Genomic DNA, 24,549 nt, shown 5'->3' with positions numbered 1-24,549 from the left:
CTATCTGCAAGTCGTCCAGACGAATGTAGGAAAATATTTGAAATAATAAATTACGGCAAAGCATCACTGAAAATACTTAAAGTATGTGCGACGCGATGACTTTCCATGCATCCAGCAGTCTGTCGTACTTTACAACAATGGGATAAACTGAAATTGCATTTTTCTATTTGTAAAATTAAGGAAAATTGTTACACACCGAAACTGCTCCATTCTATGTTCGAAGATATAAACAATTTATTGTACGTCACTTATTTAGAAAGTGTTGTAGGTGATGTCCAAACAGCCATGAAAGCATCTGAGAGTGAAAACTCCGATCCCACAAAATTGCTGAACACGCCTACTTTTCTTTTGTGATCAGTTTTTAAAAGAGTGATTCACGAACCTGCTATTACCACGAACGTCCTAACTACAACTGACCAAGAAAATAATCGTAATCCCTATAACAGCCGGCCAGAGTGGCCAAGCGGTTCTAGGCGCTACAGCCTGGAATCGCGCGACCGCTACGGTCGCAGGTTCGAATCCTGCCTCGGGCATGGATATGTGTGATGTCCTTAGGTTAGTTAGGTTTAAGTAGTTCTTAAGTTCTAGAGGACTGATGACCTCAGAAGTTAAGTCCCATAGTGGTCAGAGCCAGCCAATCCCTATAACACACTCGGCTATGCTTTTGAAACCGGTGCTAGGAAGTTGAACTTATCTGAAGACAGTATCAAATTGGTAATAAAACGATGCATTGACGTTGCAGTGAAGTTTACAAAGGAACTGCAAAATGGACTTCCACCTAATACTGAAATTTTAACCAAGATGAACAAATTTTCTGTAAGAGAAATTTTGCGAGCTAAAAGAAGTCATGATGCCTTTGACCTAGCAAAAGAATTGGGATATAATGACATCAATGTATTGGAAAAAAATCTCACAACAAAGAAGATAGAAGCAGGTTAAATGATGTCCTCCTAAAAAAGTGATCAGCGAGTGGCAAACTGGTCACCGACAGTCACAAATGGCGATACGGTATCGAATGAAAAGTATTAATACGTTACTCACAAGTACTTTGAGTTACTCATATTTGTCTTTGATGAAAAGATTAGATTGGATATTCCTGGCTCCAGTCTCTCAATTTCTGTTTTTAAATTATATCTCTGAGTGTAATAGAGGTAGTAAATTTTCACACGTTTTAAATACAATCTCTGTCCAGAAAGTTCGGTGAATGTACCTATATTGTGTACGGATTGTCAACTTACCTGAAACAGCAATTACTGTCATTCGGAGTTATCTCTGTTGATGGTAACGCACTTTTGGGAACAGTTGTACAAGTTCTGGAAAATCCTGGCATAGTCGTCTTCAGCGATAGCCTTCAGTTCGATCGTAACATTACTTTGAATACCCGAAAGCATCTGGCCCTACAGGGCTGGTTTCAGGTTGGGGTACAAGAAAAAGTCCGGAAGCAGCAAGTCTTAGCAGTAGCATGGGTGACTCAATGTCGCCACTCTCCTGTTGACCACGAAACGCTCCGCCAGAAAGGCAGTTCAAATGGCTCTAAGCACTATGGGACTTAACATCTGTCATCAGTCCCCTAGACTTAGAAGTGCTTAAACCTAACTAACCTAAGGACATCACACACATCCATGCTCGAGGCAGGATTCGAACCTGCGACCGTAGCAGCAGTGCGGTTCCGGACTGAAGCGCCTAGAACCGCTTGGCCACAGCGGCCGGCTAGAAAGGCAGTGTGTGGCCAGGCTCTATCATGGAGCGGGGTGTAGTCACCTTGTTTTTCATACCTACTTGATACGTTGCAGAAGACATGTCAGTATTTCCAAATAGGTAGTGGCATTTAACGTGATGCCCTCAGTGAGTAATTCTATATGACTGACACCCTCAGAGTCGAGAACACCACAAGCATTGTCTTGGTGCAAGGTCGCTCACTGTGCACCTACCTCATATCGGTGTCCTGTATCCCGCCACTTCGTACTTTGACACTTGCCTTCGGGGCCATAGCTCAGGCACCAGGTCTCGTCGCCCGTGACAAAGGTTTTAAGGAGATTTCGGTCTCGACCCGCCATTTAGACGAGGTGTCCACAAATGTCAAACCAAATTTGCATTTGCTCTGGCGTCAAAGTGTAGTACGTGATTCGGGAGGAAAGCTTGTTTTTACCCATATACTGGGAACACTGTGAGGTGGGCCATCTCACGACCAGTTTCCACTTCCTCCGACATCATTCGCACTCTCACTCGACGATCTTGAGACAAAACTTTCCTCGCTTTCTCAACATTGTCCAAGATGTGTGCAGTTGCAGGGCAGGCTGTTGGGCACTTCCATCTTGTCTCAGAAGCATTTAAGCCACTCATAAACACACTCCAAGGTGACAGCATGTTCTTCATAAGCTGCTGTCAGCATTTCATGAGTCTCCTCTGCTGATATTCCAAGTCTGAAACAGAACGGCACATTCGTTCGCTGATCCATTTTGGACTTTGACCACGTGGTCTACACCTTCACTCTATACTCTTCTGTTTACACCCAAGAAGCACACACGCATTGACGCTGCTCGGGAATTTGCTCAGACATGTCTTGACCTGTATGACGCGGGATTCAGCGGTTGCGAACTCTTACAGCGTGAGCAGTATAACGTCATCATTGAATTTGTCGGGCAGAGGTTGTAGAATAATACGAGCGTTAAATCAAACAATGTTTTTATTTCCACTAAAGATTACAATTTTTAAAAATTTGGAATTCGAGATATGAAGTGACATAAAAGATTACTAGAAATACAACAGAATGGCACTTTGGAAGGAGCCAGTCTGTCTGCTGATTCAGTAATTCTTGCACTTAAACTGATTTGAACAACGACACAAAATAAAACAAGTTAGTCGAATTGTGAAAACAAGGGGATCCCCAGTGAACGAACTGCGAATTAAATGTTGCTGAGGTTGGCGAAGAGTCGCAACAGTTGAAAACTGTCGAGTGAAAAGTATCGAAAGTACTCGATACTTTGCCTAAGTCCTAGTAATAAGTGTACACTAAAAAGCCATCATTAGGGACTTGTAGAAAAAGGAAGTCAGAGAAAGGAGAACGAGTAAAGAGGCAGTAAAATATCAGAAAATACTTCGAAAAGAATGAAACGAGAGCAGTCTTCCGTAATGTCAATCAGCCCCGAAATAAAATCCAGGTTAAGGAGCAAGTAGTGCGTAACGAATACTCGGAGTCAGGTGTGTGCAGGACAAAATGTGACGACTGTCCGACATTTTACAAAGACTAAACAGACTGAGCTTTTGATGTCCGCCTTCGACATCACTGTAGTCCAGGTAGCATCAAAAATATTTTAGTTCTCATTTTTTAAAAATGTTTTATAAAGTAGGATGCATATATCAAAACCTAGTTATCAGCAGTTATGTTCCGAAAGCATTACATTTGGACATACTTTATAACCTTGTAATTTTTACTAATTAAATAAAACACCCTCATGACTTGTTAAATGAACAAAGCGAATTCAGTGACTAGGGCTTTTTCGAAATATGTTATAATTTATTATGATATCTCTTCTCTTTCCCTTTCGGCACGCATTTTTCTTATACTAGCTTGTTTTTAGAGCTATCTGATTCTAGGTCTAATTGCCTAGCAGTAAAGCACTGCCCGGAAATTAACGGGTCGCGGGATCGACTCCCGGTCAGATCATAGATTATTTAGTCGCCTTTAACCCAGTATTCACCTCTCAGTGGTGTGGAGATTCACCATAAACGATACGAGTTTCGGATTGCAGGTCAAAGTGTGGGTAACTGGGTAAGGTAGGGACACGCAAATTGCCGACGCGGCGTCCAGTTGGAAGACTTGTTTCAGACCACTGAGAAACACTATGTTATTGTTATTAGCCGCTTATTGTATACTTGGCACTGCCTATAACCCATTTTCCACAGGTGTATAACGTTTGTAGGTGGATGTTACGTATTTTTTTTGTTTTACTGTTTTTCATTTCAACTATTTTTATGTTATATTTTTTCTTATAGTTGCTGTTTAAAAGTAAGTAACTTTGTACTATTATGTAGCCAAGTATAGCCTTCAGTTCCAACAAGCACAGCGCAATTTGATTGTAGTACACTATGAGAACTTCTCCTGACTTGTTAAGTTATACTTTGTCAAGTTACTGTGTGACGTATTAGAGTGAGTGTAGCTGTGTGCAGAAGTTAATTAGATTTTGTATTCTAGTTCCCTAATATTTTACGATTCTCCTCTTTGTTTTTTGGCGACTTACTAAGAAGTGTAAACGGATAATCATACCGTTCGTGGGACCATGAACCTGAAAAATACAGTAGAAGAATTTAGAAGATGACTACTGTTGCTCCCTGAGAAGTAAACTTAGGCCGTATACAACAGTTAAGTGGAATTTCAACATTTTCTTACGAGCTGTATTTTTCTGACCAACATTGTGTAAAGTATAAGTTACCTCACATATGTTACATTACTGCTATGCAAATATTATGTATAAAAATAATTTTATTTGAAAAAATATTCATTATTTAAGGTCAGTAGGATCTCATGCACTCAAAATTTTGTCCCATTAAAAAGTGTCTGCTCCAAAATTTATGTCCCTCATTTTATAGCGCTAGTGTTCTTCCATTAACTGAGCACTTAATCTTCTTTAAAAATTTTATCATTTAAGAAATACTGTCGTTCAAAAATGGCATTCTCATGAGAAACATGAGATAGCACAATCTGTACAATGTAATATTCAACAATCACAGTATTATCATGCTGAATCCAAGATTTTTGTGTTGCAGAAAATGTTAGTTAGTGCAACGAATTGAAAGAAGAACTTGACAAAGCACTAAAAAATCTAAGTCGAAACAAGGCTGTTGAAGTACACTTCATTGCCTCAGAATTGTAGATATCTTCGGAGAGCAAGCATAACAATACTGTTTCTCTCGGGGTATACAAAATATAGGCGACAGGAAAAATACCTTCATTGTCAAACCTCAAGAAGAATGTAATAATTCCTTTTCCAAAGAGAAAAGCAGGCGCTGAACACTAAATCACCAGTTAAATAAGTAGTGGTTTCAAAATATTGCCACAAGTTACGAGGGGCGTTCAATAAGTACTGCAACACATCTTTTTTGTCGGCCAATATCGGTGGAAAAAATGCAAAATCTGTCGTGGGACATCGTAGAATATTCTTGCTTCAGCCCCAATAGTTTCTTGAAGTTCTGATAGGCGGCGGCGCTGTAAGTAGCCTTCAAAATGGCATGTGTAAAGTACGTGCATTCCAAATATAGAGCTGTATCTGAGTTTCTTTTAGCACCGCAGAGATTCATAGGCACTTACAGATTGTCTATGGAGACCTGTCAGTGAACAAAAGCACTCTGAGTCGTTGGACAATGTGTCTGTCGTCAACGCAACAAGACCGCCCAAACCTGTCTGATATCCCGCATGCTGGCCGGCCGCACATACCTGTGACTCCTGCAATGTTGGACCATGCGGACACACTCATTCAAGGTGATCAACGGATCGCAATAAAATATCTCGCTGCAGAGATGGACATCTTTGGTTGTATTCACAAAATTTCATTGGACTGTTCTTCCTCATCCACCCTAAAGTCCAGATCACCTTCCGACTTCAATCTGTTTGGTCCAATGAAGGATGCACTCGATGGGAAGCAGTACATGGATGACTGGCAGGTTACTGATGCTGCAAGACGTTGGCTCATACGTCGAGCAGCAGAGTGGTACCATGTGGGCACATGGCCCTCCCAGTAATGTGGTGTAAGGCCGTCACCTTGAATGGAGGTTATGTTTAAAAATGGGTTTTGTAGCCATTAGTGTGGGGAATAATATGGTTTATAGGAATCGTGAACAAAGGCAGCCTGCTTTCAGAAAAAAAAATGTGTTTATTACTTACTGGAAACCCTTCGTATTTACAGAAGAATGCAAAACTGATAGAAGCCAATCTCTGTAAAGATCACTTTGGGTTCCAGAGAAATGTGAGAACACATGGGGCCGAACTGAACCAACGATCTAACTTAGAAGATATAGTGAAGAAATGCAAATCTGCATTTACACCACTTGTAGATTTAGAGAAATCTTTTGACAATGTTGAGTGGACTACACACTTTGAAATTCTGAAGGCAGCATGAATAAAATACAAAGAGCGAAAAGTTATTTACAACTCATACAGAAACCAGACTATAATAAAAGAGTCGAATGACATGAAAGAGAAGCAGTAGCTGAAAAGGGAGTGAGCAAAGTTTGTAGTCCATCCCTCACTTTATTCACACTATGTACTACGCAAGCAGCGCAGTGAAACAAGGATATATTTGGCAAGGGGTTTAAAGTATGGAGAGTAGAAATACAAACTTAGAGGTTCACTGATACGAGGGTTGTACCAAAAGTAAGGTTCCCATATTTTTTACAAATAGAAAACATTGTCGTTGAAATACTTACAATTTTATCTATTTTTCAACATAGTCTCCATTTTTTTCGACGCACTTGTGAAGACGGTGCTCCAGCTGTTGTATTCCTAAGACCAAGAAGTCTGCCGCTAACCTGTTGAGGAAGCGTGTGACCTCTGCTCGGACTTCATCGTCGCTCTTGAAGCTCTTGCCACATAAAAGTTCCTTTAGCATGGGGAAGAGGTGATAATCGCTGGGAGCTACGCCTGGGATGTACGAGGGATAGGGCATAACAGTTCACCCAAATTCCTTCAAAAGCTCCTGTGTTTGAAGAGCGATGTGGGGTCGAGCACTGTCGTGAAAAAGCACTACTCCCTCCTTCAGTTGTTCTCTCTGGCGATTCTGGATTGCTCACTGGAGTTTGGTCAATGTTTCACAATATCTGTCTGAGTTCAATGTCGTCCCAGGTTGCATGAAATCGATGAGGAGTACCCCTTCCGATCCCAAAATACAGTCGCCATAATCCTTGCTGCCAACTGCGTTGGTTTGAATTTCTTTGGTTGCGGTGAAATGGAATGACGCCACTGACGAGACTGTTGTTTTGTTTTTGGGGTGTAATGGAACACCCACGTTTCATCTCCTGTGAAGATAGAGTCCAACAACTTCTGATTGTTGCCTCCCCTCTCACACTGTTGAAGAACCTTGCGAGCACAGCCAAGGCGTTGCTCCTTGTGTCCGTTAGTCAGCATCCGGGGGACCCAGCGAGCACACACCTTGTGATAACCCAATGTTTCTGTTAAGTTCTTTCAATTGTGCCGTGGGAAGCTTCAGGAATGCGTTCAACAAGTTCACGGATAGTGACCCTCCGATCTTTGAGCAGCTCACTGTTGATCTTCTGGACAACTGCAACCGAAACGGGCGATCTTTCACTCCGTTCTTCATCGTGATCTTCCATGCGACCCTCAGCAAAAGCTCTGCACCATTTGTAGACGTGCTGAACGTACACCATAAACCTCAGTCAGTTACCGATGAATCTCCACGGGCGGTAACTTCCTTGCGTGGAGAAACCGGATTATTGCTCGAACCTCGCACTTGGTGGGAGCGGCGATCAACACTTCCATCTGTGACGGCAGCCAAGCCAATACTGGGAGACGTAGCGAATCGCAGACGGGCGGGCTCGAGAGTGGTGGAACCGCTGTGCACGGCACTGTTGTCGGATTTAGCCTAGCACCTTTCCTCGAGGCTGTAGCTCATTGGGAACCTTACTTTAGGTACAATCCTCATACAATTGCAATTTTGTCAATGACGACCAGGGACTGGAAGACCAGCTGAACGGAATGGATAATGTCTTGATAAGAGTTCAAAACATAAACATCAGAAAAGGTAAAACAAGAGTAACTGAATGTAGCCAAATTAAATCAGGTGATGATTATAGAATAGATTTAGATATAACACCTTAAAAGCAGTCGACTTTTGTTATTTGGGCATCAAAATAACTGACGATGGACGAAGATATAAAATACAGATTATCAATGACAAGAAACGCATTTCTGAAAAAGAGAAATTTATGATCATCGAATACAGATTTATGCATTAGAATGTCTTTTCTGAAGGTAAAAGAATAAAGGATTTTGAAATGTGGTGCTACAGGAGATTGCTGAAGATTAGATTGGTAGATCGAATAACAATTGAGGTAGTACTGAATCGAACTGAGGAGAAAATAAATTTATGCCACAACTTGCTTAAAAGAAGAGCTGCGTTGTAGGATGCCTCAAGAAGCTCCAAGGATCCTCAATTTGGAAATGGAAGGAAGTGTGTGTCAGAGGGGTGTGTGGGAGGGATTAGGTTGTACTGGCAGACACAAGGTTCCAAGGCTGAGTACAGCAAGCAGGTTCAAAGGGATGTAAGTGCTGTAGTTATGCAGTGATGAAGCAAAGTAGTGTGGAGAGCAGCATGAAACAAGTCCTACAATGACTGGAGACTTTAACAACAAAGAAATATTTCAAGTATAACATCTTATTTCTGAAATAATTTTGGTGTGCTTTAATAGTTCACTTGGGAGAGATGAGAGTGTCACAAAATCCGCTAATAAATGAACGACACAATACAAAACCCCGATAAAGAATATTGACCCAATAGTTAATCAAATTATCTTGGTTTCTGAATCATAAGAAAAGTGATCTTTATTTTTGTTTATTGTTAAAAATGCAATTGAGCCATATTGTAACATATTGCTAATAACTTGTAGGCAGTTCTGTAATGTATCTATAAACAGACATTATGAGCAAAACTTCAATCATTGCTAAGCAGACATCTGAATTTACTGGACCAGTCACTAAGTGTAGCAATCGTCACTATCCATAAATATTGTCTATGAAAGCTCACTGCTTGCTTCTAACACAATCGTGCTTTTAGAAGCATAGAATGGAGAATGGACCTGCAATTTTTTCCCTGCTTAATACGCACTAGCAGACTAAAAATGTAGTCCTGGCGTGAAACAAGCCGTATAAGCGAGGCAATGAAGTGGATTTCCAAATCCAGCATCACCCACAAATAGCAATAACAATGCAAGTGAAGCCTGACAAGGTCTTAGGGGAAAGACGGAGGTCTTAATGTAATTTATTAAATAATTTTTTAAATAAAAACTTTTAATACATACAACGCAATTTTCCTATCGCAATTAAAGTTCGATAAATACTTTCGGTTGTTGTCTCCAACTATCTTTAGATCTGTAACATATGTAGGAAACGTAGCCTAAGAAAATTATGTACAATCAAGTAGAATACAAAAACAATGTACAACATCCCAGCAAAAATAATGCGGAGCCAATTCTAGGTGTAAAGGTGAACAATTGAGAAAACCATTTAACAGTGTAGTATAAACATTGTTAATGCTTATCAGGTAACATACCGTTCAAAATATGAAAAGGCGGTGCATAAGCATTGGAAAGTACTGTTAACTGTAGTCATACAACAACATGCATTCGTAAGTACCAAAACCATAACAGTACATAGTTCAAAACACAACAGTGAGCAAGATGGGTTGTAGACATATCGAAAGAATTGTAGACGAGAAACGTCAGAAAGCTGACTCTTCATCCAAATGGATTTTAAAATATAAAGATAATAATGGTATAAAGTTAAGGTTACGAGGCAGCGATCTTCATTATGTCCTGAACTGGCAACTGGCTATAAAATCCAAGAAGCTTGTGCCTAAGTCCAACTAATTTTAAAACCATAAAAGTAACAGGGGATTGAAGACAGGGAAGCTTCTTGGATTTTATTCATGATTTAACGCCAGTTACATAGGATCTGCTTCCTACAAACGGCATGTTGCCAGTTCAGGACGTAATACAGATCTCTGCCTCGTAATCTTAACTTTATGCTATTATTATCTTTATATCTTAAAATCCATTTGGGTGTAGAGTAAGCTTTTTATTTCTGGTCTATAATTCTTTCGACAGGTCTAGAGCCAGTCTTGCTCCCTGTGATGTTTTCAACTACGTACTATTATTGTTTTGGTACTTACGAATGCATATCGTTGCATGACTACAGTTAACGACGCTTTCCAATGCTTATTCACCGCCTTTTCATATTCTGAGCGGTATCTTACCTGATAAGCATTAACATTGTTTATACTACACTGTTAAATGACTTTGCCAAATGTTCACTTTTACATGCAGAATTGGCTCCCCATTATTTTTGCTCAGTTTTTGTACGTTGTTTCTGTATTCCAGTTGATTGTACATAATTTACTTAGGCTGTGTTTCTGGCAGGTTTTACACATATAAAGATGGTTGTATATAGTAACCGAAACTAGTTAACGAACTTTTTTACTTTTTACTTTTAAAAGTATTTTGTTTAATACATAATAATGCATGTTTTCCATAATGATTATGTCAAATATTGAAATCTGAGTAGCATATATTTTTTCAGGGTGGTCAGAGGAGAAAATAAATAAATAAATACCACATTATAAAATGTCAATTAAAAAGGAACGATTTTTTTCAAGTAAATTGTATATAGTTGATTGCTTTAAAAGCAACATGTTACATAGTCACAGAAAAAGGTGCAAAAATAACCATGTTCTGTTATGCAGTACCAAATGACACAACAGTTTTCAAAACAACATCTTTAATGGATTTCTCAACTTACTTGATTTGTAATGTGACCATTTTTCTTTGGGAATTCTTTCATCCACATAGTCCACTCCAGCATACGCGAAAATGAAGCGTATGTGTTCTGCTTTCCCTCGGGCATTGAAGTAAATAAGTTTATAGGCAGGTGCCATTGTACCTGCAACAAATATATTAATTAATGTTGGTTGTTCTTGATATACTAAAGAAATGTGCAGACACATTGGAGAGGAACGTCCAGTACGTAAATACTGGCTCGTTGCTACAGTAACATTGTGAGTGGCAATAGTGAAAACGATGACTCATACAGTAGTAACAAATTGTGTTACGAATTTCCTCCCATCTCTCATTCTTTCATTCTTTTCTTCGCCCCGTCCCCCCTCCCGTTCCTCTGTGCTAGTGATTTACTGATAATAAACTTGTGAAAAACACCAGTACACCGTTAGAAAAATTTAGCAAATTTGAAATTGGATAAATTGCTGTCTCATGAAACAATGAACATTCTTGAACTTTTGTCAATGGGTTATTTGCTGACGTGTTATATTTCTCATGCACATTCAGTGATTTATGTTTAAAATGGATGTAGAACACAAGCTGTCTAAGTGTGCCATTCGAAGATTTTCAGACCACGTATCTTACTCAACTACAACACTGCAGAAGTGTCACGAAAGTACAAAAGAAAATAATTTTCGATTCTACGCCAACATCAGCTTATTGCATCGAATGTTGCAGACTGTGGAGAAGCAACAGATTGTGTCAGGAGTAGTTCAGAGAACAAAGACTGTTCTGTTGTATCATTTCAAAAATCTCGTAGGATTCCGACGTCGACAGAGTCACCAGAAAATTGGTAGTGGATTATTTCACTTATGCTTTACTCATACATCTCGTTGTCATTCAAAAGAACGACACGAGATGCAGCAGAAACCAACGAATTGTGTTCTAAATCAGCCAGACCTTTGTCATTTTGAGATATTTGTTGAATAACGTTGACATCCCTTTCTCAGATATGCCACTACCGATAAATATTTTGTATGAACAAAGCTAGTGCTTATTAAGCATAAAGAGTGCAAGGGCATCTATGAATACATCTCACTCTAAAATGAAATGCGCTTGATATCTGAATATAGTGTTGAAAGGGTACAGTACCGCCCGACACTGAAAATAGGTACAACATTCTTCGTTATTCTTTTCAGAACAACATATTTTTTATAATAATAACTCAATTTCACTTAATACACAAAGACGGATACCAGTGTAGGAAAGAAGGACACTTTATTTATTTAATTAATCACATGTGTACTCCCACAAAATAAATCCCTACATCCAGTTTGGTGAGATCTGTGAAATGAATGAATGTATGGTTGTCTGCTAACTGCAGATAGTGAATGTGCAATATATGCTCATCTTTGAGACAGTCCTTTGGTCACCTTTGGTGGAACCAAAGAGATGAAATTTACCTGAGCTTTGAGCGCCTGAAATGTGGCTGACCAATACGGTAGCAAGGTGCTCCCCCACCTAGGCGGAGGTGCGAGATGACCTGAAGAACGGCCATGTTTCAGCACTCTGGCGCTGGATCTTGTGTTGGTAAGACCTGTCTTAGGTGTGCTCCGTAAAGACAAAAGAGTGGAGAGAATGGTATGCATGTGAAATACTTAAGAGTAGTTTGGAATAATTATTTCTCAATTTCAGGAACTTTTGGGGGCAGAATTAAATGACAGGCAGGTAATATTAATGGGATCGTAGTAATCTTCGGAAGTGACCAACGGTCACAATGAAACCACGTGTAGCAATAAGTTGAAATACTTCCGTGTGCTTAAGTTAAGCTGAATTACTAGCGTGTGTACTATAAGTTGAAATATTTAAGAAATGGCATGTGCAGGACTTGAAATTAGAGACGAGTATTTCCAAGTGGTGAGTACTGTGTGAGTCTCAATCTGTATATGAGACAAAGGATAAAGAGAAGTTCTCGTCCAAGGTATCAGTTGAGGACTCGCGTGTGTGACGAATATGATCTTAATATTACTTTGCATGTTATGTTTCCGTGTGATGCTAGATTCAAACTCTAATACTCTGAGAGAGAAGCAAGGTGAGTCAGCCGTCTATCCAGCAACGCCACTTGGCTTGCAATACACAGAAAGACGTGGATATATTCTCCAGAATTTGTAGTAGGAAAGAAAAGTTACGAAGTGGGGCAATGTCGTGTGAAACTGGGATGAATAGTAATTGAAGTGGGAAAGCTGAAAGTGATGTGATTCTAACGTTATGACTATTCTTTGCGTCGTATTCTATGTTGCCAGTGTGATGTATTTCATGTAATTTAAGTATGTGTGGTTTGCATGGGAGAGTAGCAAGAATAGGTTCAGAGGCAGTGGGTTATGCATGTTCCTTTTTGTACCGCTCGGTCTGGAGGAAATTTTCGTGATGATGGGTGTGAGAGTCGAAGTGTGAGATATAGCAAAAGATCCACCATCCTATCCAGAAAGTGCACTGTAGCGTTAGATAATTACGAGACCATAAGATAGAGTATCACCAATGTAAAGCCATGCCCACTGGGCGGAGTTTCCCATGTGTAAATGTTGTATAAAATGTAATGGTGTGTTTAGGTTATTTTTGAGCCATAATAGAATTTATCGGAATAAAAAAGATAGTGAAAAGAAAAAGATTGGTGGCCTTGTTCTTCGAATAGTGTGTAGTCATCATATCCAGACTTTATAATGTGTGAGCCATTCATATTCAGTGCGATGGACACGTGTTGATCAAAGCCGCTGGGTACGAATGAAAATGTGGTGTTGCCAGTGCGTAGTGAACAATCAGAGTTGTGTAAATTACTAATAGTCAGATGTGCGTTATCCGTTTCCGTTGCGTAATATTCAAACAGGAGAATAATTTGTAGCTTAATTCTGAGTACTAGAGCTCATAATCAGTCATTGATGTTACTCGATAAATAAGAATAAATCCACTCGCTTGGCAGACCACTCATCTTGCAGGCCTGACTGCTTGATGCCACAGTATGAGCAAGGCATGTCGGTGCCTCACAGTGTTTGTGTTGCTACTTAAAGTAATATAGGCAAGTACATCAAAAGTGGCATTACATTTCTTTCACCAGGTCATTAAACATCGAGTTTTCCTGAAAACTGTCTGCGCTTATAGGTGCTCCATCTGATTAATTTTGACACACAAATACAGGGTGTTATGGGTGGGCTAGAGGTATACAAAACATTTGTTTATACTTCAGTACCTGTTAAGGTTTATAGCTTTATTTATCTAATATCGTAGGCAGAAGCTAAAACATTTTTATTCGTCTTGGTACAGTTCAATGCAGGCCTGTTTGTAGCTCAAGAGATATCGAAACGGTACTCCACTTCTCGGCACAAGTACTAAGCATGACAGGTGTTATGGTCTCCACTGTGGCGTAGATCCTTTGTCTCAAATCTACCAGATCTCAAACCATTGTTGTGTAAACAATGTCCTTGATAAACTCCCACAGCAGAGTCAGATCAGGAGACCGAGGGACAAGGCAATGAGACCAGTCTGGAAACCTGCGATCCAGCGCTCAGGAAATGTCTCATGGAGAAATGTGGTAACATCCACATGACGGGGGTGGCGGGGGGGGGGAGGGGTCGGGGGGCGGGAGGCATCATCCTACAGGGAAATGACACTGGGAGGCCTCTGTAGAACTGAATGGTTCGCCAGTATGTCGAGATAGGTGTGCCCTGTCACTGGCGCGCATGTGACATGCGACTCAGTGCTATTAGTGAAATGGTTAGGATCACATTTTGGAGAGCGTCTCTATAAACTGCGTATTAACTAAACAACATAAAATGTCGTGTTTTTTCGCTATAAGTATTTGTTTGTGTATACCTCTAGCATCCTCTTACACGGACTAGCTCACTGCGGGAATCTTTAAAAGCATTTACCCCTACTCTTAGGAGGCCTTTGCCCTCAATGGGACAACACAGACTATTTTCATTCATTCATTCATACCTCTAGCCCAGGAACCCTGCGTACTTTGTTCACAACGTCCTGAAGGAATTCTTGGGTTATTCGGGGGCTGTGGAAACGGGCCTGACTCTTAGCATATAGCAGCCGACGGAGGTGAACCAGTGTGGGGGCAACATGTCGTACTTTTGTCACACAGTGGGTACACTACACATGTGCTTATTGGTTTGGCATGGCATAGCACGACAATCACTTCGTAACTGCTATAGTGGTTACAGGTATAGTGTGTGTAGGTTAACATGGCCGGTAGAAATGTAGTTGTCAAGACGAGTGTGGGGGGAGCAGTGGTGGTGGGGGTTGGGGTAGGCGGTCTGCACGCTGCAGGTGAAATGCCGAGTGCTGGAGGTGGAGTGCCGCTCTAAACTGAAGACTATGCTCACATTTCCTGTAAATATTACGTGGATTCCCTCCACGCCCACAATAATATGGTAACCATCCAAAAAGATCTACTGTCACATCTGCTTTGGTTAGTATTTAAAAATAATTCCGCTGAAAAATGCAACAAAAGCTGCTATTTACTTCCACATTACTTATAACCATTCGTAACTTTCAGAGAAGCATCACAAATGGTGAATTTTGAGAAGACCCACATTTCTTTCGTTGCCATGTTAAAATTTGCTTCTTTTGCCGAAACATAGCGATGTTTACACAATGTCAATTCACTACCATGTGCAGATGCAATCGCGAGAGAATTCTGAAAATGTGGTCTATTACGTTTATTAAATGAGGAACTGAGGACAAGTAAGATCAATAGCTTATGAAAAAGCACATCCTCAGTACAAAAATAAAAGTGTTACGTCTTCACTTACGTTGCTCCAAAATGTACAGCATTTTTCGTTTCACCAGCTATCGATGGCCCTTAGAAACTACATTCTTTCATCAAAAAAGTCTGTAGTTAGTGAAACAACACAGTACATAATGAAGTTTCCTATAATAACCACATGGCAAAATACTCTCCTCTTTGTGTGATATTTACCAAAATTTCGTTTCGATATCTCAAACCGTTTAAGAGATATGAAGAATGTTACGTATATTTCATTCTGGCTTTAACAGTAGCACTCATGATCGAAAACGAGTGCGCTACGTAGAATCAATTTTTTCGAGATTGGTGACAGCTAGAGACCTCTACCCAAGTCTGAAGAATAATTCAGTATGTTATCTAATTTGATATGCAGCAACAAGTCATGTAGTATGCACCCGAACGCAAAATCATAGCAACCCCTATTCTCCATTGCAAACTTTTTCGAATGTTACACAACGCTTACTTAAATGGAAATATGACAGTAAATATAACCAGTAACGAAATGATGGGTATGTCATCGTGAAACCGCAATATGAAGCCATTAGGAACGCAAAACCATTTTTTTTTTCACCGAGACGTGCGCCTCCATTCTGTCTTCGCAGCGCATCGCTAACCGGCCGAAAGTGGGCAACAATGTGGGCCCCCCTTTCCAAATAAACGAATGAACTTGCCCAACTCTTCGGACGAAAACTGGTCACTGTGCTCCACCCACCGTATCCTGCGTGGACTCCACATCATTAGCGGGCCGGAGTCGATCGAATTCTACCGTCTTCTGCCAGTCCAGAAAAAGGGAGACCTTTTTCAGGAGGTTATGTACAAACAGTACACGTGCAAGATAACAGATAATGGATTTTCAGAACAGTGATGCAAGTGCTGTCAATTTCCTGGAGGGTGTACACGGGAAAGATTGAAAGCTCAAGAAATATACAAACGAGAGTGAGTCAAATGAAAAACTTAAATATTTTTTAAAATATTATTTATTCTGCAGAAGTGGTACAAAGCTGTATCAATTTTCAACATAATCTCCCCCACGCTCAATTTAAGTCCTCCAGTACTTACAAAGTGGATAAATTCCTTTAGAAAAAAATTCTTTTGGTAGTCCGCGCAGCCACTCATGTACCGCGTGGCATACCTCTTCATCAGAACGGAACTTCTTTCCTCCCATTGCGTCTTTGAGTGGTCCAAACATATGGAAATCACTTGGGGCAAGGTCTGGTGAGTATGGTGGATGAGGAAGACACTCAAAATGCAGGTCTGTGATTGTTGCAACTGTTGTACGGGCAGTGTGGGGCCTTCCATTGTCATGTTGCAAAAGGACACCTGCTGACAGCACCCCCCGTCGCTCTGATTTGATTGCAGGCTGCAGATGATTTTTTAGGAGATCTGTGTATGATGCACTGGTGACACTGGTCCCTCTAGGCATGTAATGCTCCAAAATGACGCCTTTTCCGTCCCAAGAGAGAGTCAGCATTGGTGATGAGGAATGGCGCCATTCCTTGCTCTCTCTCTTCGTTTCCAGTTGGTGGAAGTGAACCCAGGTTTCGTCCTCAGTAACGATTCTTGCATGGAAGCCATCACCTTCTCGTTCAAAGCGCCGAAGAAGTTCTTCACGACCATCAACACGTCGTTCTCTCATTTCAGGAGTCAGCTGCTGTGGCACCCATCTTGCAGACACTTTGTGAAACTGGAGCACATGTGCACAATGTAGTGTGCTCACCCATGACTAATCTGTAAACATGCTGCAATGTCATTCAGTGTCACTCTGCGGTTTTCCTTCACTATGGCTTCAACTGCTGCAGAGTTCTGTGGAGTCACAACTCGTTGTGCCTGACCTGGACGTGGAGCATCTTCCACTGAAGTCACACCATTTGCGAACTTCCTACTAAATTCGTAGACTTGCTGCTGTGACAAACATGTATCATCATACTGAACTTTCATTCGTAAATGAATTTCAATACGTTTCACACCTTCACTACGCAAAAACCGAGTAACAGAACGCTGTTCTTCCCTGGTGCATGTCGCAAGTGGGGCGGCCATCTTTATACTGATACTGCGACGATATGTGTGCATCTGCACTATGCTACCACCTACAGGCCATTCTGCACGCTGTTTGTAGCACGATTACCAACTTACAGGATAACGGCGCGAAATTTCGATTTCTTATTACAAATTTAAGGTTTTCATTTGACTCACCCTCGTATCTGCAGCGCTAAATTTGATGCTACGAGAGACTGTAAAATTCGTAGCAAGGAATTATTCTGGGTATGTAAGCGTCTTCAAACGGAGTACCGTAATATCGTGCTGGTGTGATAATTCCCTAATTCAGTCACTGTTATAATCCATAATATACCGTTTATAACGTGGAACGGGTAAATAATCCTTAATCACATACAGATCGATCTGAATGTTATGGAAAACTTCACCATGACGGGCAATGCAGACGATAGGAATCTGTAGGTACGCTGTACTCAGTTATCAGAATTTTCCATACAGATAGCATACGTATCACTATGTGCCACAATACGTTGGGGCCTGACGCATTCCTCTCACAAAGAAGAGTATATTTCTGTTGTCTCTGCTGAACTAATATCTTCGACATGTATGGAGATGTCACGACAAGGAAGAATATGATTTATTGATGCTTGTTTAATTCGCAGAAATTTAAGTTGCCCTCTTTGGTTCCTGCCTAAGCACACACTTGGATCCTGCCTGCCCATGCACCCGGAAATCATATGTATTCGGTTATAAACAGCCAAATATTTCTTTCATCTTTAGATTTCTAATCAGACAAATGTAAATAACATAGAATATTGCTGAATATACTTGTATTACATTCATAAGAAAGTCCTAGAATGTGTTAAAACGCTAAGATGAAAAAGAAGAAATAGCAAATAATACGTAGGTTGGAATTAAATAGTGGCAACAATGCTGTGGAGACATTATGCAATAGAATCTACTATTGTCGCTGATAGCACACGTTGTTGACATACCTACCTTACCTCCGAGTAAATATACTCGCCCTTCCCACGTCTTTGGCGCGCGCACAATCGAGGGAAACACAGTCACTTGTGAGCGAGCGGTCTGACGTAACGGTGTCACTATGTTTTCGAAATAGGAACAACTGTGTTGCATCAAGACTGAATGTGCCAGAGGTCGTACAGCACGACAGTGTCATCAAGGTCTTCAAGAGGCGTGCGGGGAATCGGCATTGCCGCACAGAACAATGGCACGTTGGGAAAAAAACTTCAACGAAGGTCGGCAAACTGTGGCAGACATGCACCGGACAGGTCGTTCTAGCGTCTCTGAAGAAGAAGTGCATGCTGTTGCCGCGTTAGTGGACAGTGATCGACGCCATACGATTCGTGAGATCGCCCACGAATCGGGATTAGCGCTTACGACTGTGCTTCGCATCCTGAAGGAACGACTGGGCATGCGAAAAATTGCATCACGATGGGTTTCGCATGACTTGACGAAAATGCAGAACTGGATGAGTTACAACGCTGCTCAGACGCACTTGGAGCGCTATGAGCGCGAAGGAGAGGCTTACTTACGCCGTATCGTATCACTGGATGAGACACAGGCGACATCGTACGAGCCAAAATTGAAACGCCAATCCAACGAATGGCGTCATTATGAGTCGCCGTGAAAGTCGAAAGTGCTCCAGTATGGTGAAAGTTATGGTGATTCTCGTGTACTCCTGTGATGGTGTTACCCTAACGCATTACGTTCCTCCCCGGCAGACCGTCAATGCACAGTATTACTGTTCGTTTTTGGAGCGTCACCTGCGACCAGCTTTGCGAAAGAAGCGGCGACACTTTCTGCGCAACCTACCCATCAATTTGCACGACAATGCGCGGGCGCTTATAGCGCAAGCTGTGGCTGCTCTGTTCGGTACTGGTACTGGGACTGGGAAGTACTGTACCACCCACCATACTCCCCGGACTTAAGTCCTTGTGACTTTGATTTGATTCTGAAGATGAAGGAGCCACTTCGTGGCATTCGCTTCAGAACTGTTCCAGAGATTCGACAGGCAGTAGACCGCTCCATTCGCACCATCTACAGAACAGGCTCTGCTAATGGTATACTACGCCTTCCGCATCGCTGGCAACGGGTTCTACACACCGCTGGTGACTAATTTGAAGGACAGTAACAGGTGCAAACATGTAACTCTTTTGTATCGGTTGTGAATAAATGATGATGATGAAGTCCCATACTCCGAGGAGCGTAGGGAACGATGCGGGAGACCCGCACCGCCGACTAGGCAAGATCCTAGCAAAAGTGGTTTGCCATTGCCTTCTATTTAAGTTCCAAGCCTCGCAGTATGCGAACCTACTTTCTTCGACCCTTTATCCACTATGCTACGGCGAAGACATGTTTTTCTTCTTTTCTGTTGGCCATTGTAGTATCTCTTGAAGGCTTATGTTGTTGACGCGTCATAAAGCAACATTTAATTATAAGGGTGACGTTTCTGCGGTAAATTTTAAATGTGCCGTTGCCTTGAAACAGCATACTAGGAGACGTTGGGGCGTTTGAAACATGATACTGCCGTAACACACAAGTCAGTATGGTATCTCCGAAGTTGTTGAATATACGATTACAGCAAAGACCATCAGCAGAAATATACCCCCTCTCTCTAATGCATCGGGTCCCAGTGTGTTCTCTACGTGCATTGTATAAACACTGCCTCTGCTCTACATAGAGTGAGGTCGTGCATTAGTTAGGCAGTGGACTCACAGTTGGGACGACTACAGTTCAGAGCCCCTTCTGGTCGTTCAGATTTAGGTTTTTCATGGTTTCCCTAAACTAGCCAAACGTTGGGATGTTTCTTTTGATGGGGACATCACTGCTTTAGGCCCGCGGCCCTGCTCAATCACAAATTGTGCTCAGTCTCCAATGACCTCGTTGTAGAAGAGACACTTAATCCTTATTTCTCTTTTCCGTGGCATCAGATGTGTGGTGAAATTCTCAGTATTCGCTGCACATGACACGTGAGTGTTATTAATGACAACGAAAATAAATATAAGATGTAGGAATTATAAACTGATGAACGGTAAGAAAGATTGTACAGTAGTCATGGGAGATAAGTTGAACCCTGTAGCGGATGTCACTAGTGTTTTCTGAACTGTCTAGTCGCACCTTACTTGAACCAGTAGCACACACAAGGTAAATGAGCACAGCCAAAGAGTTCCTAATCCGTCTCCAAATATAAACGCAGACAACTCATTACAACAAATGTCAGAACCAGAAGCATCTCCTGCATGAACAACAGCAAGTCTTCGATGTTGACAACCTCTGTATGTCAGGACTAGTACACTATGTGATCAAAAGTATCCGGACACCCCCAAAAACATAGGTATTTCCTATTAGGTGCATTGTGCTGCCACCTACTGCCAGGAACTCCATATCAGCGACCTCAGTAGTCATCAGACATCGTGAGAGAGCAGAATGGAGCGCTCCGCGGAAGCCAACGAACTTCGAACGTGGTCAGGTGATTGGGTGTCACTTGTATCATACGTCTATACGCGAGTTTTCCACACTTCTGAACATCCCTAGGTTCACTGTTTCCGATGCGATAGTGAAGTGGAAACGTGAAGGCACACGTACAGCACAAAAGCGTACAGGACGACATCATCTGTTGACTGACAGAGACCGCCGACAGTTCAAGAGGGTCCTAATGTGTAATAGGCAGACATCTGTCCAGACCACCACACAGGAATTCCAAACTACATCAGGATCCACTGCAAGTACTGTGACAGTTAGGCGGGAGATGAGAAAACTTGTATTTCACGGTGAAGCGGCTGCTCATAAGCCACACATCATGACGGTAAATGCCAAACGACGTCTCGCTTGATGTATGGAGCGTAAACATTGGACTACTGAACAGTGGAAAAACGTTGTGTGAACTGACGAATCACGGTACACAATGTGGCGATCCGATGGCAGGGTGTGGGTAAGGCGAATGCCCTATCTGCCAGCGTGTGTAGTGCCAACAGTAAAATTCGGAGGCGGTGGTGTTATGGTGTGGTCGTGTCTTTCGCGGAGGGGGCTTGCACCTCTTGTTGTTCTGCGTAGCACTATCACAGCACAGGCCTACATTGATGTATTAAGCACCTTCTCGCTTCCCACTGCTGAAGAGCAATTCGGGGATGGCTATTGCATAACACCACCGCCTCCTCCACCAATTGAGCACCCCAAGCACGACTCACGACCATCCTCATAGCTACACTTCCGCTAGTACCTTGTACCTACCTTCCAAACTTCACATAAGTTCTGCGAAACTTTCGGGATTAGTACTTCTGGAAGAAAGGATATTGTGGAGACATGGCTTAGCCACAGCCTCCTGGGTGATGTTTCCATAGTGAAATTTTCACCCCGGAGTGTGCGCTGATATGAAACTTCTTGGCAGATTAATATTGTTTAAGTCGTGCCTGGATAATTCAGTTGGTAGAGTACTTGTCCGCGAAAGGCAAAGGTACCAGGTTCGAATCTCGTTCCGCCACACACTTTTATTCTGCCAGGAATTTTAGTATAAGCTCACACTCCTCTGCGTAGTGAAACTTCCATTCTGGAGACATCCTCCAGGTCGTGGCTAAGCCATGGCTCTGAAATATCTTTTCTTCCAGAAGTGCTAGTCCCGTAAGTTTCTCAGGATAACTTCTGTGGAATCTGGAACGTAGGAGACAAGGTACTGGCGTAAGTAAAGCTATGAGGAGGTGTGAATCGTGTTTGGGTAGCTCATTTGCCCGCAAAAAGCAAAGATCCCGAGGTTGAGTCTGGTGCAGCACACAGTTTTCATCTGCCACGAAGTTTTTCATAAGCGCACATTCCACTGCAGAGTGAAAAGTTCATTCTGGAGACATCCCCAAGAGTGTGGCTAAACCATGCCTCCGAAATATTCTTTCTTCCAGAACAGCCACAAGTTTCGCAGGATAACTTCTGTGAAGCTCGGAAAGTAGGAGATGGGGTACTGGCGGCAGTAAAGTTGTGAGGAAGCGTCGTGAGTCGTGCCTGGGTAGCTCACTTAGTAGAGCACTTGCCTACGAAAGGCAAAAGTGCCGAGTTCGACTCTCGGTCCGGCACACATTTTTATATTGCCAGGAAGTTTCATGACGACGAGGTGATTTTCGTGGTGGGACCTTTGCTGAGCAGTGAAAATGCAGATTTCTACAACTGAGTCTCCAGCAAGTCGTCCATAGTCCGGAAATTTGTGTCGCAATTTGTGAATAAGTGCAGGAGGACTATCACCACCTCCCGGTTCCATGGTCGGAGCTTTATTTTTTCCTGGTTGGCCAGCAAACCCCCGATTCTTTAAAGAATTTATCTCCCCTGCATAGAACAGCTTCAAACGTCTCATTGCTTTTACGAACGAATAATGTGTTAACTATATTCCAAGAAAATAATACGACGCACCACGCACTAATTATCCAAATGGGGCGTAAATAGATAGATATAATTTACATGTAGAGACAAACAAATGACTACAATTTCACCCCTGATACACCCAGAGAGCAACGAAAAAAAAAAGTTAAATGCGCGACAAATGGCCTGCACCAACATCTCCCTCTCTCTAGAAGGCGACATCAAAAATGGTTCAAATGGCTCTGAGCACCATGGGACTTAACATCTGAGGTCGTCCCCTAGAACATAGAACTACTTAAACCTAACTAACCTAAGGACATCACACACATCCATGCCCGAGGCAGGATTCGAACCTGCGACCGTAGCGGTCGCGCGGTTCCAGACTGAAGCGCCTAGAACCGCTCGGCTACACCGGCTGGCAGTGCGACATCAATGTACCATTAAATCATACCTCGTTCTAACCTCTTCTCAGCTGATTAATTCATCCACTTTCTGTCATCCTTTAATGCAGGCGCAAGTCAGTTTAGAGGTAGATGGTTCTCTTTTCCAAGAAAGCATCAAAGAGGGCAGTCAACTTGCATGTATTACTATCACCTCAATAGACATACAGTAGAATGTTGTTAAAAAAAACCATACAGCAACTGTTTGTGAGGTATTTGTTAGCCGACACCACATGGTTGTGATTGGTGGAGAGTACAGAGCAGCACATTGAAAATATTGTTTGTTAGGGTTTAAAACCTCTAAACAGTCCTGCACGTCGATTGCGATGTGTGTTGTGTGCATCTAGATGCCGAAGAACTGGTGGAAGAGACGTCTGCTGGTTCTCTTGACATGAGAAACGCATACTATTATAGATATTAAAGAATTAGTTGAGTTTGTAAAATGTAAGGATGATCTGGAATCTGTTACATCATTAACACAGGTTTTCTTTAAAAATACGAGTGCAGGTTCCAGTTTACTCTATTTTCGAGTTTTCATGTAAAGATGTTCACTGACGGGATACGTTTCTAATTACTAAATGCAGCATGTCCCACATAATGAAATCGCAAAAGTTTCAGATATCTGGAGATATAATTTCCACTCTTTATGTCTATAATTACACTGTGCAAACGATCGGTAGCATACTGCTATGTGCTTGATGTCGAGAACTAGCACATAGATGGTATAATATTCCGGCAAATCATGTGAAAATACATATGTTCTTCTAATCCCAGAGTCTGGAGATAATCGCAACACGTTACAGAAACCAGGGCAGCAAGCAAACCAGACAGGAAACGGTAGTGTTAACGGACGCCTTTGTGCCAAGGGAACCAGCCCAGTCTTTGTACACCAGTTCGGAAAAGTGACGCTGTCCGCGGAGGGCGCTCTTATAACATATCAGGCCAGTGTGTGCAGGGGAGGGGGGGGGGGGGCAATTGACTTGTGACCGCTGGCCGCGGTCAATGACTGATTGACCGATAGACCTCGCGAGAAATGTTTAGCGCTACAGCTACATACGCTGCATGTGCTTATTTTTAAAAATTTTTTGGGATTTGTCTGTCTTCGCGACATATGTACATGTGTCTGGTGGTCGACAGCTATATGCAGGATGGGATGCACAAGTAGTGCAGGATAGGTATTGTGTTTACTACTTTGATATGGTATGGTGGTACAATCGTTTGTGGTGCTAAAGACTGGTTGAAGATCGATTTCACGCCGAAAAATTCAAGTTTTCCTCTACAGTAGCAGAACAGTGTAATTGAGGAAGTGTCTTTGGCGATAGTTTCCGTATTTCATAATCTCTAGACCACTTTTACAGGGTTTAATTATCAGTGCAATGTGACTGCTGAAATTCTAGTAATTTTTCCATATGCAAAAGTGGTGGACAGTGCTCCCACACCGGC

The 24,549-nt window shown here is 41.9% G+C and overlaps 1 protein-coding gene across 1 annotated transcript in view; it reads right to left on the bottom strand.

The window, feature by feature from the left end:
• The window catches only part of LOC126234716 (glutathione S-transferase-like), a 342,396-nt gene that overhangs the window by 40,974 nt on the left and 276,873 nt on the right, over positions 1–24,549 (bottom strand). Inside the window, exon 3 of the mRNA XM_049943464.1 lies at positions 10,526–10,666. Coding sequence (XP_049799421.1) covers positions 10,526–10,661 — 136 coding nt within the window. The 5' untranslated portion in view covers positions 10,662–10,666. The remainder of the gene's footprint in view (positions 1–10,525; positions 10,667–24,549) is intronic.

The sequence above is a fragment of the Schistocerca nitens genome, chromosome 2 (genome assembly GCF_023898315.1).
Source record: "Schistocerca nitens isolate TAMUIC-IGC-003100 chromosome 2, iqSchNite1.1, whole genome shotgun sequence".
Taxonomy (NCBI): domain Eukaryota; kingdom Metazoa; phylum Arthropoda; class Insecta; order Orthoptera; family Acrididae; genus Schistocerca; species Schistocerca nitens.
The sequence above is the reverse complement of the archived record's forward strand: the minus strand, read 5'-3'. Positions and strand labels throughout refer to the sequence as shown.